This window comes from Melospiza melodia, chromosome 5, assembly GCF_035770615.1.
Source record: "Melospiza melodia melodia isolate bMelMel2 chromosome 5, bMelMel2.pri, whole genome shotgun sequence".
Lineage (NCBI taxonomy): Eukaryota > Metazoa > Chordata > Aves > Passeriformes > Passerellidae > Melospiza > Melospiza melodia.
The window spans coordinates 41,471,915-41,486,345 of record NC_086198.1 but is presented as its reverse complement, the minus strand read 5'-3'; the positions used below and the strand labels follow the sequence as shown (position 1 = coordinate 41,486,345).

Sequence of the window (14,431 nt, the reverse complement as noted above, 5' to 3'; positions counted from 1 at the left end):
AGTACATGCTTGAAAAATTCAGAGCTAAATTGTAAACTCAGCTTCTGGGAAGCAGGTATTACAGATATTTATGGAAGAGAGAACTCTGAACTATCTGGAGTGGCAGAATACAGTAACTTTGTCTCTGCACAATGTGTGTCCTGAGTACTTGGGAAGGGGGTTGCTGTGAGTATTTGAGCTCATTTGGGAAGGAGTTGCAAGGCAACCTGGCTAGGAAACACTATATTTTATATTTTATATTTTATATTTTATATTTTATATTTTATATTTTATATTTTATATTTTATATTTTATATTTTATATTTTATATTTTATATTTTATATTTTATATTTTATATTTTATATTTTATATTTTATATTTTATATTTTTAAATTTCTGTGTCTGAGGCACAATGAGGAAATAAATAATTCCATTTCTTTTCCAGTAGTGATACTGCCTGTGGCTATTTCAATTGACATGAGTTTTGAAAAATGACCAAATTCTGTAGCTAATGGGAGATCTAGAAAGAAATCATTTTATAAACAGGACAAAAAATATGCATCTTGCCTGTGGTGCCCCAAACTCCCATTAAGGCTCTTCTGCTAGCCTAAAACACTAAAGCCTGAATGGATAGATGATAGCACTGGGTAGTACCAGCTGAGTGCAAGGAAAATGGGAGAAAAAAGGTATTAAATGTGCAGATCAAATCTTAATCCATTCAGGTCTTGATCTTCTTCTTTGGAGCCATAATGGTTTAAATTGGTATGAGTCTGGGCCTGATTCCACCTCCCCATTGTGGCTTCAGCTGGAGCCATGCCCTTCCACACGCCCTCAGCGGTGGGGGTAGGACAGCCCAGCTGTATCAGCTGAACTCTCACAAAAGAAGGAACAAATGCACTGCACAATTTTCAGTGAGGGATGCAGAGAAGGGGGATAACTAACGCCGTGATAACTTGTTAATAGAAGGAAATTATTTTCCCGTTTTTTGAAAAGTCATTGTGTGTTTCTCTCTCTCTTCTAACAGACCTTTGCCGAACGACTGATGGGAAACTTCTCTTTAGCTGTGCCCGTGTTTGTGGCTCTCTCCTGCTTTGGATCTATGAATGGTGGTGTTTTTGCAGTATCCAGGTGAGCACTGCTGATGTTCCTGGGGGTCAGGGCTTGGGAGACACACTGAAGGTATGGAAGCAAGGGGAAAGGAGAGTAAGGTTTATTCCTGTAGCGGGATATGATGAATGACTACACTGTTTACCAGGTGTAGGGCTTTTTCTCACTTTGTGTGGGGTACTATTTTAAAAATCCTTTGAATGGTTTGGAAATGAGTGCTCTGAGGCTAGCCCTTAATCAATGGCTGCTTTTTTTTCATGTAAAGGAGGAAAACTGCAGGGAAAATATTAACTCCTTCCCAACACCAGTCAAGGGACACCTTCAGAGATAGTTTTGCTTTCTGTGTGGGGGTTTCTCCTGCCAGTGCTTTCATTTAGAACACCTCAAACAAGACTAAGAAGTTCTGCTGTGCTCTGTGACTTTCATGAGCCACTTTGCGTACTCACAGTAATGAGCACATTTAAAGTCTGTCCACATTTATTTCCCACCAGGATGTTCTTCGTTGCATCCCGTGAGGGTCACCTTCCAGAAATTCTCTCCATGATTCATGTCCGCAAGCACACTCCTCTGCCAGCTGTCATTGTTTTGGTAAATCATACAAACAAATGTTCCTGCACTAGAATTCATATTACAAGGCTTGCTCTAGAGTATTCAAACAGAATTTGGGCACTGCTTGAGTCTCATTTATTAATGTGAACATGGGCTTTGGGCAGGGTGGAGGACAGGAGAAAGAGGAATGAGATTTGTGAGTTGTTCTTATTCCATCATCTCCTCCTTTCTTTCTTTCCTCTCACTGCAATCTAATTCACTTCTTATTGCTCTTTTCTAATTTCTAAGGACCTGCTAGTGGTGAGCTAGTTGCCTTTCAGAGAAACAAATTCTAGTTAAACAAACAAAAAAGGGATTCAGTTCACTGAAAGTTGAATTAAACGCCAGCATCTGGGAGTACCCTAAGGGCTCATTTTACTACCTTATAGTAAAAAATGCAAGCAGTTTTGCAACTAAGATAAAGGAGGAAGAACCCTCAGCTGTCCAGCATAGTGATGATTAAAAAATGAGAGAACATGTGCCTGTGAAATGGTCGGTGGGTTTTCTAAGGAAAACCACTGGTGCTTCAGTGGAAATCCTATTACAGACTTCTAAAATAAGCAGCAAAGGTAAATGTTGGCCATGTGTTAGCTTTGCAGACTAATTTTTATGGTAAAATGTTAGGACCGAATGTCAAAATGCCAGCTTCAAAGTTCAGTTTTCATAGTGCCAGGAAGATTTTCACTTAACATGCAGTCCTCATATTCATGGGTATTCAGCCCCACTTTGGGGATCAATGACTGCAGTGTATCTGGATGGGTCTCTGCCATATTTAAGGACTCTCAGCCAAAGCAAAAGATGCACCTATGAGTCTATGCTACTAAGAGCAAATCCTTGTGGAATTTAAATTGGTTTTTGCTCTTGAAGCCTATAAGCTCACTGCTGAATTGTTGAATTTCATATGTGCACATATAACCATAGGCTTTGAAGTTTTGAAAATTAGGCAGTGTGATTATGGTGAAATGTTTTAATGAAATTAATTTTCCATAAACATTTACTTTGCATTTTATTTCTTTGGGTGTAGTCATACCTTGTGGGTAAATTGCATTGACTGTTTTTTTGTGGAATGAAATGCACAAAACGTATTAATATTATTTTTTTTTCCTGACAGACATTTCCTGGTATTGCATGTGGTCCTGTTACACCAGTGCATTGATTTCCTTTGAAAAAGTCAGATTCTAGTATGAAGATGGCTTTCCTTCAAAGATTGCAATTTTTTAGCTCACCTTACTGCAAATAGAGCAATGGCAGGATATATTCTACATCAATAGTAATTTTAGCATTTCCCTATTTTATTTCTCCTTCCAAGTTCTACACACTGTAAAAAGGAAAGAGCTTTTGAGGATAAACTGAGAAAACGAGCATGCGCTTGAGGCTTGTTAAATTAAAAAAAAAAAAAAAAGCCAAAACAAAACAAACCAACACCTTTTTTTTTTTTTTAATTAAGAAATCTGTTTATGTGTGTATGTTGCTAGAGAAATTTTCCAGTCTGACCATTTTTTGTTGCCTCAAAAGTTGGCTATTCATGGCCTCTTCTCTCAGGCCTCTACACAGAGCTCAGCCTGCATTTCAATCTGCATCTCAGTCTGCAAGTTGAGCTACCTGGACCAGAAGTATTTCTCACCAACATGAGGAATTTGATAGATGTGTGTAGTGACTTATAGAAATCAAGCCATCTGATTGTAATCCTGCTTTCTTGTATTTTCTCTTGATAGCTCTCCTTCACTTTCATTATTGTATATAGCTTGCATTCTAGTTATGACTCAGATTTTAAGCCTTTAGAGGTTGAGTTTGCAGAGAAGAAATCTTGCCCAATACAATTCAGTGGTATAATTTCCCTTGACATTTACATAGGAGTTTGCTTACTATCTATTGTAGGGAACCAAGTACTTTATTACAGGTTGGAGGCCAGAGACCCACATTTGAAATATTGAGTCTTCTGATTCAAATCCATGTTGTCCGCACTCCTTTGAAAAAAAGGAGAGCATGGCTGTGAATCTAGGTAAATAATACAAGTTAGTTTTCTATGTGTAAACATTTAGCCCAGTGTTTTACTGCATCTGCAGTTGATTTCACCTGTGGCCTTGTTATAAACCTCTAACTTCCAAGACCTTCCCTCCTGCTGAAGAATGAGGGATATGGTGAATTTGACTTACTCCTTCGTGCCCAAATGCAAGGACATTTTTTTTCTCCAGATACGCCTTTGAAATAGATCCATGTAGCCTCCCCTAACCATCTAACCCACAACAAAACACCAGTTTGTACATAACCTTCTGCCTGCCCCACAGAAGCCTTGTATCTCAGACTAGTTTTTTAGTGAGGAACTGTGTGTATTCTGGTGTCCTCTCTCCTTCTTGCTCTTCAGTAACTACCTGAGTGACAGCTAAATTCTTCCTTCTTCTCATAAATATTTGCATTTCCAATGTGCCGTAAGTCTACACTCAGCAAGTCTGCACAAAGGCAAACCCCAGCTTGTGGCAGCCCAGTGTGCCCAGCTGGCATCTCATGGTGTGGAACTGCCCCTTGCCATGTCCTCCTTGCTCACTTCCCCTGTGAAGCCTGGGGGACTAAGACTTTTTCCTTCCACAAAACACCTAGAAACTTCTGCTTTCATATGATTAGATGTGACCAAAATGTAACTGTTCTTATTATTTACATCAGCAATGAGCAAGTAAACCTGCAGTGAGCTTATATCCCACGAGAGTGCTGCCCAGGATGCTCCAGCACTTTGGTGGTGCAGCGTGCCTGTGTATTTTTGTCTGGGTCACAGGGGACAGATCTGTATTGACTACGTGTGGCCACCCAGGACAGATATATATTGATGCAAAATGGTCTCAGGGGACAGCTAGACATTGATCACATACCTGATTTTATGACAAAGGCAAGCCTGAAGTCTGTGGCACTCAACTGTGTGCATAAGGCTGTGCTGCTTGTCCCTGAGGAAAACTTTGACATCGCCGCTGTAAAATAATAGAGATCGATCTACTAAACCCCTCTTATGCTCTGAATTTCTTTTGCAGCATCCTCTCACAATGATAATGTTATTCAACGGGGATCTCTACAGCCTCTTGAATTTCCTCAGCTTTGCCAGGTGGCTTTTTATTGGACTGGTAGTTGCTGGGTTGATTTATCTCAGATATAAACGTCCTGATATGCCTCGTCCTTTCAAGGTAACATCTGCTCTCTACTCTTTTACATGAATCCTCCCTCCTCTCTGTCCTGCAGTCAGACAGCAAGGGAGCATTTTCTGATGTAACAGGCTAACCTCTTTCTCAGGAAAAACCGATTTAAGAGAAAACAGTGCTTTGCTGTGAAGAGTGAGAGCTTTCCTGCAAGGTCCCCAGTGCTACCCCAGCTGTGTTCCATCCTGGAAAAGAATTCTTCCCTCTTGCCTATGCTTGGGGAGCAGAGACTGAAGGTGCTGTGCTGAGATGAAGGCATTTGCTCAGTTTTGCCTGTCTGTTGTGCTCAGGCTGTGCGATGCGAGCTGTGTGAAAATACCGCGGGCACTCTGCAGCCACATAGGGCTCAGGCTGCAAATATTGGGGTTACTTGAGCCAACCTGATTTTCAGCCAGTCCTCTGTTTAATGTCTCCTTTGATAAAGGCCTGGATAATTTTATGATCAAATATACAATAACATGATCAAAAAAGTCATGTCAAGCACAAGAATTTATGAGAGAGGGCATTTATGTCATTGCCTGTCCAATATCAAGTATGCCAATTTTCTTTGCAAATAAGTGGTCAGTGTGATTATTGTAATATTTGGCACTTGCAGTGGATTGGCAGACAGACTTATTGTGAACCCTGAAAGAAAATGCTAATAGTCCAGCCTCTTGAATAGTATCTATTTTGGCCTTGGTTCTGCTATTTTTCTTGCTTGTTTTAAGTAGCATCATACAAAGTAAGTTGTCCCATTGTGTATCCAGAAAGATAATATCCATCATCAAAAAACTGGGAAATATATCTCTGTTTAGATGCTGCCAAGACAACTATTTTGTGCAGAACTAAGAATGTGTATTGTTGCATTCTTGTAGGTATATTAGTAAATAAGGAGGTATAATAGTAAATAAGTACAGCCTATTTTGCTTTGATTAAAGAAAAGCTTTGACAGTACACAAAAGAAGAACAGTAATGCTTTGAGGCATGAAAGGAAGAGAACAATCTCCAAGGAATTCTCAATTTTTCATTACACTTAATGTCTCATAAGCCATGCCTGTAGGCATTTCCTTCAGAGACTTGCTAAGAGAGTGATTGTATTGGTGTTTTTGAAAATTGAGCAAATAAATTTGATATGGTTACTTTGTGTGCTTTCAGCAGTGACACTGGCAATGCCATCAGTCATACAGTCAGAAAGTGCTTTTTCAATCCCTATCAGGTGCATAACACCATCAAATATCTTTATCACTAATCAAATTGCTGTTTAATTTGCTCTCTTCCTGCTAGATTTTGATTTTTACCTTAGGAAGAAAATCAATATGTTCCTAATAGTTTTAAAAGGTGACTTGAGCTCCTGGTTGTGTTTTAAAATGTTTTCTAATGGGTAATTATCAAAATGGAAATCTTTACTGTGGTTAGAGCTGCTTGCTTATAGGCTGGGGGATTAGAGGAAGGACTTTTACAATGTAACTTATTTACAGTCCTTGCATTTTAAAGGAAGTAAAACACTGGAGTGTTTTAGAGTGTAATTCAGACACTTCTGTGGTACTCACTGCATAGCACTTGGCAGGGCCTGGCTTCTGCAGTCACTGACATTTTGTGTGCCTGTTCTAGGTACCCTTATTTCTCCAGAACTGTCCTGTACTGCTGGGTCTTATCCAATTTACATCTCATGGAAAGCTAAATGCCTTGGTCATTACTTTACAATGACCTTATTATTTAATGGTCCTTTGTGTGGCTATTTTTCAGGTTCCTTTATTTATTCCAGCGTTGTTCTCCTTCACTTGCCTCTTCATGGTGGCGCTGTCGCTTTACTCTGATCCAGTGAACACAGGGATTGGATTTGCCATAACCCTGACAGGCATTCCTGCCTACTACCTCTTCATTGTGTGGGACAACAAGCCAAAGTGGTTCAGAAAGCTTCTGGGTAAGTCCTGGGGTGGTAAGTCCTTCTAGGCAAGTCCAGTGTCCCCTAACTAATGAGGGACATTCACAGCAGGGCTGTTCCTCAGCCAGTGATTGACTTCAAAGGACTGATGCTTCTTTCCTGCCCTCCCCTAAATCTAATTCCTTTTAAACCACCATCACCTTCTCCTGGCCCTGCCTCTGTGCTAATGAAGACAGCACTGCACTCCTTGGAGAATCTGTTTGGAATCTTGAGCAAAGCAAGTGTGCTATCAGGATGAGCTTGGTGCTCCCTGCCGACACTGTGTGTCTGTGGACCACTGAGGAGTGTTTGGAATGGGGCTGGAAGTGTCTGGCAGATTCAGACAGGTGGGGATTCATGGGGATGCTCTCCTTAGCAGTGGCTCCTGACAGGGCAATAGCAGCATATACCGTGGCCTCTTTGGAAATCATTTCTGTGCTTCATGAAGAATGACTTCTGTGTGTCTTGGCTCGGTAGTATTTCATGCCTGAAATACACTGAGAATACTTTCTGTACCATTTCTGAAAGGTTTTGAAAGGATTTGTGGAAGTTCTGATGTGTTGGAGAAGGATTATTTGAAAAAAATCAATTAGAAGTCAGTATTTATTTATAGTTTATTACAGCTCTTCACTCTAATTTTTTTGTTACTAGGATGATAGGCTTCTAAAATAAAGGGAATTTTCAAAATATCAAATAAGACTATTGGCAAGGTATTTCAGGAATGATGGATAATTTATTAAACAAAAAAAAAGATAATTTATTTTTCTGCAAAACTAAAACTCAGCCTGTGAAATCTTTAACTAAAACTAGTTGATTTCTGTAGATGCTGAATTAAAAGTGCATATTGTCTTCTGTGCTTCAGTCTTAATTGATGATTTAAAATGAGCTGCCCTCAAGAAAAGAATAGTGCTTTTATATGTAATTACAGTGTAACCAGCTATATATATTTTCTCAATATAAATAATTTATAGAGTTATATCCTATCTTCTGTAGAATATGTGAATTTCCCTCTCAATACATGCTGGGAAGTCCATAGGCAATAGGGCAGGAAGTATTTACAGCAAAATGTGTTAGTTTGCACTAGCAAAATCTTAATTTTATAGCAAAAATGTTATAAATTACTTGCATTATCCTCGGAATGGGTAGAAATCTTCAGTACAAATTAAAGCAGTTGTACGCAGAAGGACATTCAATTAAGTAGTTGGGGTTTAGTCTGTTTAAAATCTCTCAGTCTTGACATTTAGGGTGTAGGAATTTTCCCCTCATCAAAATTCAGGAGATTTTTTGGCATTTTCTGTTGTGTCTCAGAGGTTTTGGAATACAGCTACTTGAATCTTTGGCCACGGGATGACAGTGTTGAACTACATTACTTGGGCAAGAGAAAGAATATTCTTCTCTTTAAGGTAGACTGGATAGATGTGAAGATTTTTCTGCCAACTGTGACAAGGAAGGTGAATAATTTCTAGATTTGAGATAACACAAAATTCTCCTCCTAGAAAGAAGCCTGTGTGCCTGTGTCATATCTATGGATGGGCATGGTGTACTGGCTCAGAGAGGAATGCAGCAGAAGCCAGTCAGTGAGGGAAACAGCTCATTTTCTTTGCAATGATTATCCCCAAAATAGCAACAGTAATGACAGAAAACTGATGCTGACAGTTTTGAGCAGGGGCAGAGTGGAGATTTACTTGTGAAACAGATTTTTCTTTTTCCCTAAAGAGAAGCAATAAACCTTCTCTGTGGAGTCATTAAGCTGGCATTATTTTGGGAGCCTGAGAACATTTACAAAAGGTATTGATTGAGGATAAATTCACTTAAGGTACCTCTGTGAGATATAGAAAAGAAATTGGGCTGCTGCAAGCTTGATATTCTAACCTTGAAACAATATGTCTTGCATGGGCATGAAAGTGTAATTCCTGACACAAGGTAAAGGACAGCATAAAAAAACGGGATTTTCATTTAAGAGGTAGATTTTTGCCAGAGTAACTGGGTAACTTTCTATGAGAAGATAAATGACTTTTTTTTTTGTTGTTGTTTTTACAAATGTGATGAATCCAATCTACTTATACTTGACCAAAGCGTTTCCTGTGGTACCAGAGGAGAAGTAGCAGCCTGCTAGTCTGGGCACACTGCTGTGCTGCCAATACTATTCCCAAGCTGTTTCATGTGCCCAGATCAGCACATGGGCAGCTGGTGTGGGGCTTTGAAATGTCACCTCCTTGAGGTATTGACTGGTTCAGCTGCCCAGCTGTGCTCATAAACCCCATAAGGTGCAAATGCCCATGGGCGCAGACCAGTCCCATGTAAGGTCAGAGGGAATATCCTGAACAGGCTTTGTAAGGATCAGAGGAAAGGCAGAATGAGTAGTGGGATAAAAGAGCCAGGCTGAAGATACCTGTATTTCTGAAAGGAGTTTCACGCTGATCACACCAGCAGAGCCCTGGAATGGATTACCCAAGGAATCCCCTCCCAAGGCTGAAAGGCTTTGATCTGTACTTAGGGCATTTACATTGCCCATTCTCCTTATGCAACTGCTGCATTGAACAAGAGGTAACTTTACAGCTCTCAGGGTTTGTAGATTCTGGGATGGTGTTTTGCAATGAGAATAACATTTTGTTCTGGCCTCTTTCAAAGGAATTCTGCTGTAGAACTAGGTGTGCTGGGACAAATAATTTTCAGCTGGTACAGGCTTCGTTTGACAACTGCATTCTTTCTTTTTGTAAAACTAAGGTGAAAATGAAAAAAAAGTTGAGCCTAGCAAATCCTAAGCAGCAAATCAGTGTGTAAAAGGATGCATCACCAGCATGAGAATGCTTCTATCTGTACTTCCCCAGGTGAAAACCCAACCCTAGACTTTTACTTAAAAACATCTATTCCTTTACAATGAGTTGAATTGCAAAGAGGTAAAAAGTTGAATCCTACTTTTTTTTTCATACCTGAGCCCTTGATGGAAATGAGATCTCTTTATATAGAAAAATATCTGTCAGGGTTATTTAGCAATTCCAGAGGATAACACTTGTTCACTTAGGACAAAGTGTTATATGCTCAATTTGCTTCTCTTTGTCAAGTTTATGGTGGGATCCATGGGAGATTATCTCAACATTTTGTTGTTACAGATTTCATGTCCAGTCATATATATGTGATAAAATTCCTGCTTTCTTTCCTCACCTAAACTTTATGTAGTGCTTGTGTGGATACAAAGTCTGGGTTTATTTTTTTTTTTTTTTTTTTGTTTTTCTTTCTTTTTTTTTAATAAAGGTTGTCCCCTGGGACCCATTTGCAGTGAATTTTTTCAAAAAGGGATAATTAGGATTTTAAGTGGGCTGGGGAAGTTATCTGCATTGCCATGGCATGTTAAGCTGTCTTGTGACAAATGTGAAATTGGTCCTGTAACTCTAGGTACTGCTCCAAGCAGACCACATAGAGGTAGGTATTGACTGGAAACAGATTGGGACATTTTCATAGGGGAAAATGCTCCTTATACTGATTTTTTCTGGGTGTATTGCAACAAAAAAATGCAAAGAATGCCAGCTCCCCTAACTTTTCTGCTCCACTGTGGCTTCACCCCAGGAGAGAGAAAAACTGCTGCATGGAAATGGAGAGCTGGGCAAGGTCTTGCTGCTGGTGGGCATGTCTGAGGTGAACAGAATCACAGCCAGCTCTAGAGATGCCCAGGATTTCCTTCTGCTGCTGTGCCCTCTCCTAAGAACTGTCATGCCTCTGCTCAGCTTCATAAAATTCTCTTTTTCCCTTTGCTTGTCCTCAGAGCTGGAAGGGCTGGGATGGCAGGGGTGAAGCCTTGCTGTTTTCCTGCTGCTGTCTTTGCTCCCTGCTGCACCCAGCCCAGCTCTGATGTCCCCACAACGGGTAGGGAAAGCAGATGGGAGGAAAATGCAAAGCCTGGAGACTCTGCCCCTGTCCGTTTATAGTCTAAGGGCAACCTGGCTTTGCACTGAACTGGTGACATCCAGAGAAAAGAGGAAAGGGTGGTGGAATCTGCCTTAGACAGGAGATCAGAGAAACGGTTTCAGTTCATATCTTCTGTGAGCTGCACTATTTTACCCTTCTGGCATTGTGCCCTTGTCAACATTCATGCCAGACATTCAAGGAAAATGAGAACTTTCTTTTCAACAATTTCTGCTTATTTTAAATAGGATATTAAAAAAGAGTGATAAGTGAAAGAAATTGGAAAAAATGTTCTTTTACTATTCTCTATGTGCTGTACGAGAATTAACTGTGCCATTTATGCATCAGTACCTAAAAAGAAAACCACCAAAAGCACCAGAAGGAAATAAATGTTCAGAGTGAAAAAAAGAAAACATGAAGTTACTTGGATGAGTGACTTTTTTTTTTTTTTGCTTAGGCAGGTCTTGGCACAAATTAAGTTATTTGAATTTTTCCAGATTTTTATTTCAACATAAAATCTTGATAAAGCTAAGCAGTTCTGCAGAGTAGTAATTTTTTTAAGATAGCCTTTAAAAGCATGCAGACTTTTATTGAATAAGATTATACATCCATACCCTTCTATTATTATTGTGTATGCATAGCCTTGGATCAGAGGCATGGAAAACAGTTAATAGGAAAATGTCGAGTTTAAATGACAAATGTATATGACCTGTGTGAAGTCTATGTGCAAGTAGCCTGCATAGAAGCTAAGATAATTTTCCTGACCGCTCCTCCTTAATCTCTCCTGCAAAATCTTACCATGTATATGCTTTTATCTTTGCAGGCAGGGTAACCACAACATTGCAAATCCTCCTGGAAGTCATCCCAGCAGAGGAAAATCAAAAATCATGATCATCATGCACAGCTTTTGGCTTGGTGTTTCATTTCTACCTGAAATAAAAAGAGCAGGGAGATTTATCTCCCTTCCTAACATGCTGCAAACTGGAGGAACAAGTCACAGTTGCAATGGATACCGAACAAGTCCCTCACCAGAATTGTCTTCCATGATGCTCTTGCAACACTTTTTTAACACGGTTGATCTATATGTAGAAAGCAAGTACTTGTGCTACGAGGGAACTCTTTACTGGTTTTTTTTGGTTAACAGTGTATTATTTTAACAGACTGTAAGTTCATCATACTGGGATTTTGTTTGCCTTGTCACTGGAGATGGGTTTAAGTGATGTGTAACAGCTCGGTGTACTGTGAAGATGGATCTTGCTTTCTGTCCCTGGAGATCTCAACCCTCACCAGAGCAAGGGTGAGGTAAAGCTGCTGAGTTTCACATCCTAAGTTCTTCCCACCACTCTCTTTGGCAGCCTGATTTGACTTCTTTTGGCTTGCTGGAAGCCCCAGTGCACAGATGCAGGAGCACCAATCCTCAGACCTTTGTGGTGGCAAACTCCAGGTTTCTTCATTCCAGAGTTCTTAAACCGTAGCCAACAGAAACATCTCCTGGGACTCAACATTTCTGCCAGTGGGGCAGAAAGATTTTAGCATGGGAATTTTAGCAGTAATTTTATGCACACTAACTTTTTTACCAGGCTGGAATTGATCACTGGTTTTACCAGTGTTTGTGGGCCTACACACACAAAATCCAGCAAGTTGAGCACTGACGTTCAAAATGAATCAAAATATTTGAAGATCACCTCCACTGCTGTATGAATATTTCCTATCTAGGAGCATATGATCCTGCAGTTATCAGTCAGGCAAGCCTGATTTTAAAGTTTTATATCAGTGTTGGTGGGCAGAAATAGATGTCACTTGGTGGGAAATGGTACAGACATGGCAATAAATGCAATATTTTCTTATGAGTAAGATATAAGGCAGGCTACAGCAGATTTGCTGATTTGAGTAAGATGTGTGCTTTTCACTCAAGCACACTCCAGTTAACAGAGCTTTGGAACATTGAGGAACATGTGCTTTTCCTGTCTTCTCATGGGTTTTATCTCAGCAGAAACAGAGAAAGGCCTTCAAAACAGATAAAATGAAATGAAATTAATCTCCAGAGCTATTTTTGAGCTGAACTCTGGCTCAAATGTGAGCTGAAATTTTGCCCTTTTTAAAAGATAATTGTATAGCTGAAGAAGTTTTTTAATACTTAGAAATTGAATTTTATATTCTTAATGACTACCCAACCTTAAGGTTAAGGTTTATTATCCCTCTGTTAAGAACATAACACCTAACTATTCAATGCACTACTATTTGAGCTGTCTGCTTTCAGCAAGTCACGTTTCATGAAAATTCTTATGGAACTAAGCAACATTTAACTTCCTAAATTGGGAGAAAAGCACAACTAGTAGCCAGACCACTACAGTAAAGGGAGACTGTATTGTATATGTGATGTATATATCCAGAATATCTACTGCTTTAAAGGCGTAGGGTAATGTGTCTTAAATGTATACATGTTTTTTGATTTTGTATCTCTGTGGTGGAATTTCACAAAAGTAGGGAAATGCACGTAACTGCTTATGGAGAAGAGCAGTAATTTAAGACACAGAAAGCATTTTGCAAATAGCGTTTTTCTTTAAATGTTTTCTGTTTACAGTAATTTAGTGTTATTTGAAATTTTTTTAGGCAAACGTTTTGAGAGGGCTTTTTGTGCTGACAGTGGGTGTGTTTATTTAGTACTTACCTTTGGGTCACAGTTCTGCCTTTGAGGCCATCCCCGTTCATTGGGGTTTGGCCTCTGTCACCATGGAGCATCTCCAAAGCACACAAACTCTGCTCCTCTCTGACAGAAATAAACTGTCTGGCACCCTGCAGGAGTGCACCTAACCCATTCCTCCCCTGATGAATGCAAAGTGCATGGGATCCAGAACAAACCACTTCCAGAGCCACAGCAGATATGACTTTTTCACTCTGTTTCATTCCCATGTATTCACTTCTGTTGTGCCACATTACTTGAAAATTGGATTGTTGGCAGTGTTAACTTGTAGAAATAAATGGGCTCCATAAATATAACTGAATGTTGCTTTATTTTCCCATTGTGGTCTTTAAAGTTTAGAAATGTTTTTGAAGCCTGATTCAGTGAACATATCTTTACTAGCTTTAGTTCATGTAAAGGGTTAATTTATCCCAAGGGAAATCCTAGGACTTGTTGATTGTGAAGTTGTATACTTTAGGAGAAAAAACAATACATGGAAAATAAAAATCTGGGGGTTTTGAAGGTGCACAGGGATTTTAATTTCAGATTTAGTTTCTATAGCACATGCAAAAGCAATACAAAATAACATAATTGGGTTTCCACAGTATGATGAAAATCAGTATTAAGGATTTTTATTGCACTTGAAAGTGAGGCATATCTTCAGAAATGGAGGAAAAATATATTTTTTTAAAGCATCAAGTTCTCTTATAAGATTTTTAAGTATTTCTTTTCAGAGTCATAGAGGAAATTCTTCTAGAATAAAGAATAAACTTTATATATACTTTTTCTTATTAGGGCCTGAGGTGGTCAGCCAATGAGACCATTTCTCTGGAGATATTCAGTAGTTCTTATTTTTCTTGCCTTTTGCACTTGTATATCAACTGGATGTGCCAAAAGATATTTTCCTGTTTGTTTAGGTGGTTGTTGCTGTTTTTTTTTTCTTCTTTGAATTTGTCACTTTTCTGGGGTATAGGTAAAAATTTCACTGAAGGCAAGAGAAATGTGTATCTTATGTGAGTAGCAAATACTGGTCAGGTTTAGTATAAGATAGAGAAACTGTTCAGCACCTGAAGCTCTGAAGGGGC

General features: G+C 39.3%; 1 protein-coding gene across 3 annotated transcripts in view; it reads left to right on the top strand.

Moving 5' to 3' along the window:
* The window catches only part of SLC7A11 (solute carrier family 7 member 11), a 66,937-nt gene extending 53,274 nt beyond the window's left edge, over nt 1–13,663 (top strand). For all 3 annotated transcript variants that reach the window (XM_063157122.1, XM_063157123.1, XM_063157121.1), the window contains 5 exons: nt 1,005–1,108; nt 1,579–1,675; nt 4,696–4,845; nt 6,583–6,760; nt 11,487–13,663. In XM_063157122.1, the coding sequence (XP_063013192.1) occupies nt 1,005–1,108; nt 1,579–1,675; nt 4,696–4,845; nt 6,583–6,760; nt 11,487–11,554 (597 nt within the window). In that variant the 3' untranslated portion in view covers nt 11,555–13,663. The remainder of the gene's footprint in view (nt 1–1,004; nt 1,109–1,578; nt 1,676–4,695; nt 4,846–6,582; nt 6,761–11,486) is intronic.
* The last annotated feature ends 768 nt before the right edge of the window (nt 13,664–14,431 follow it).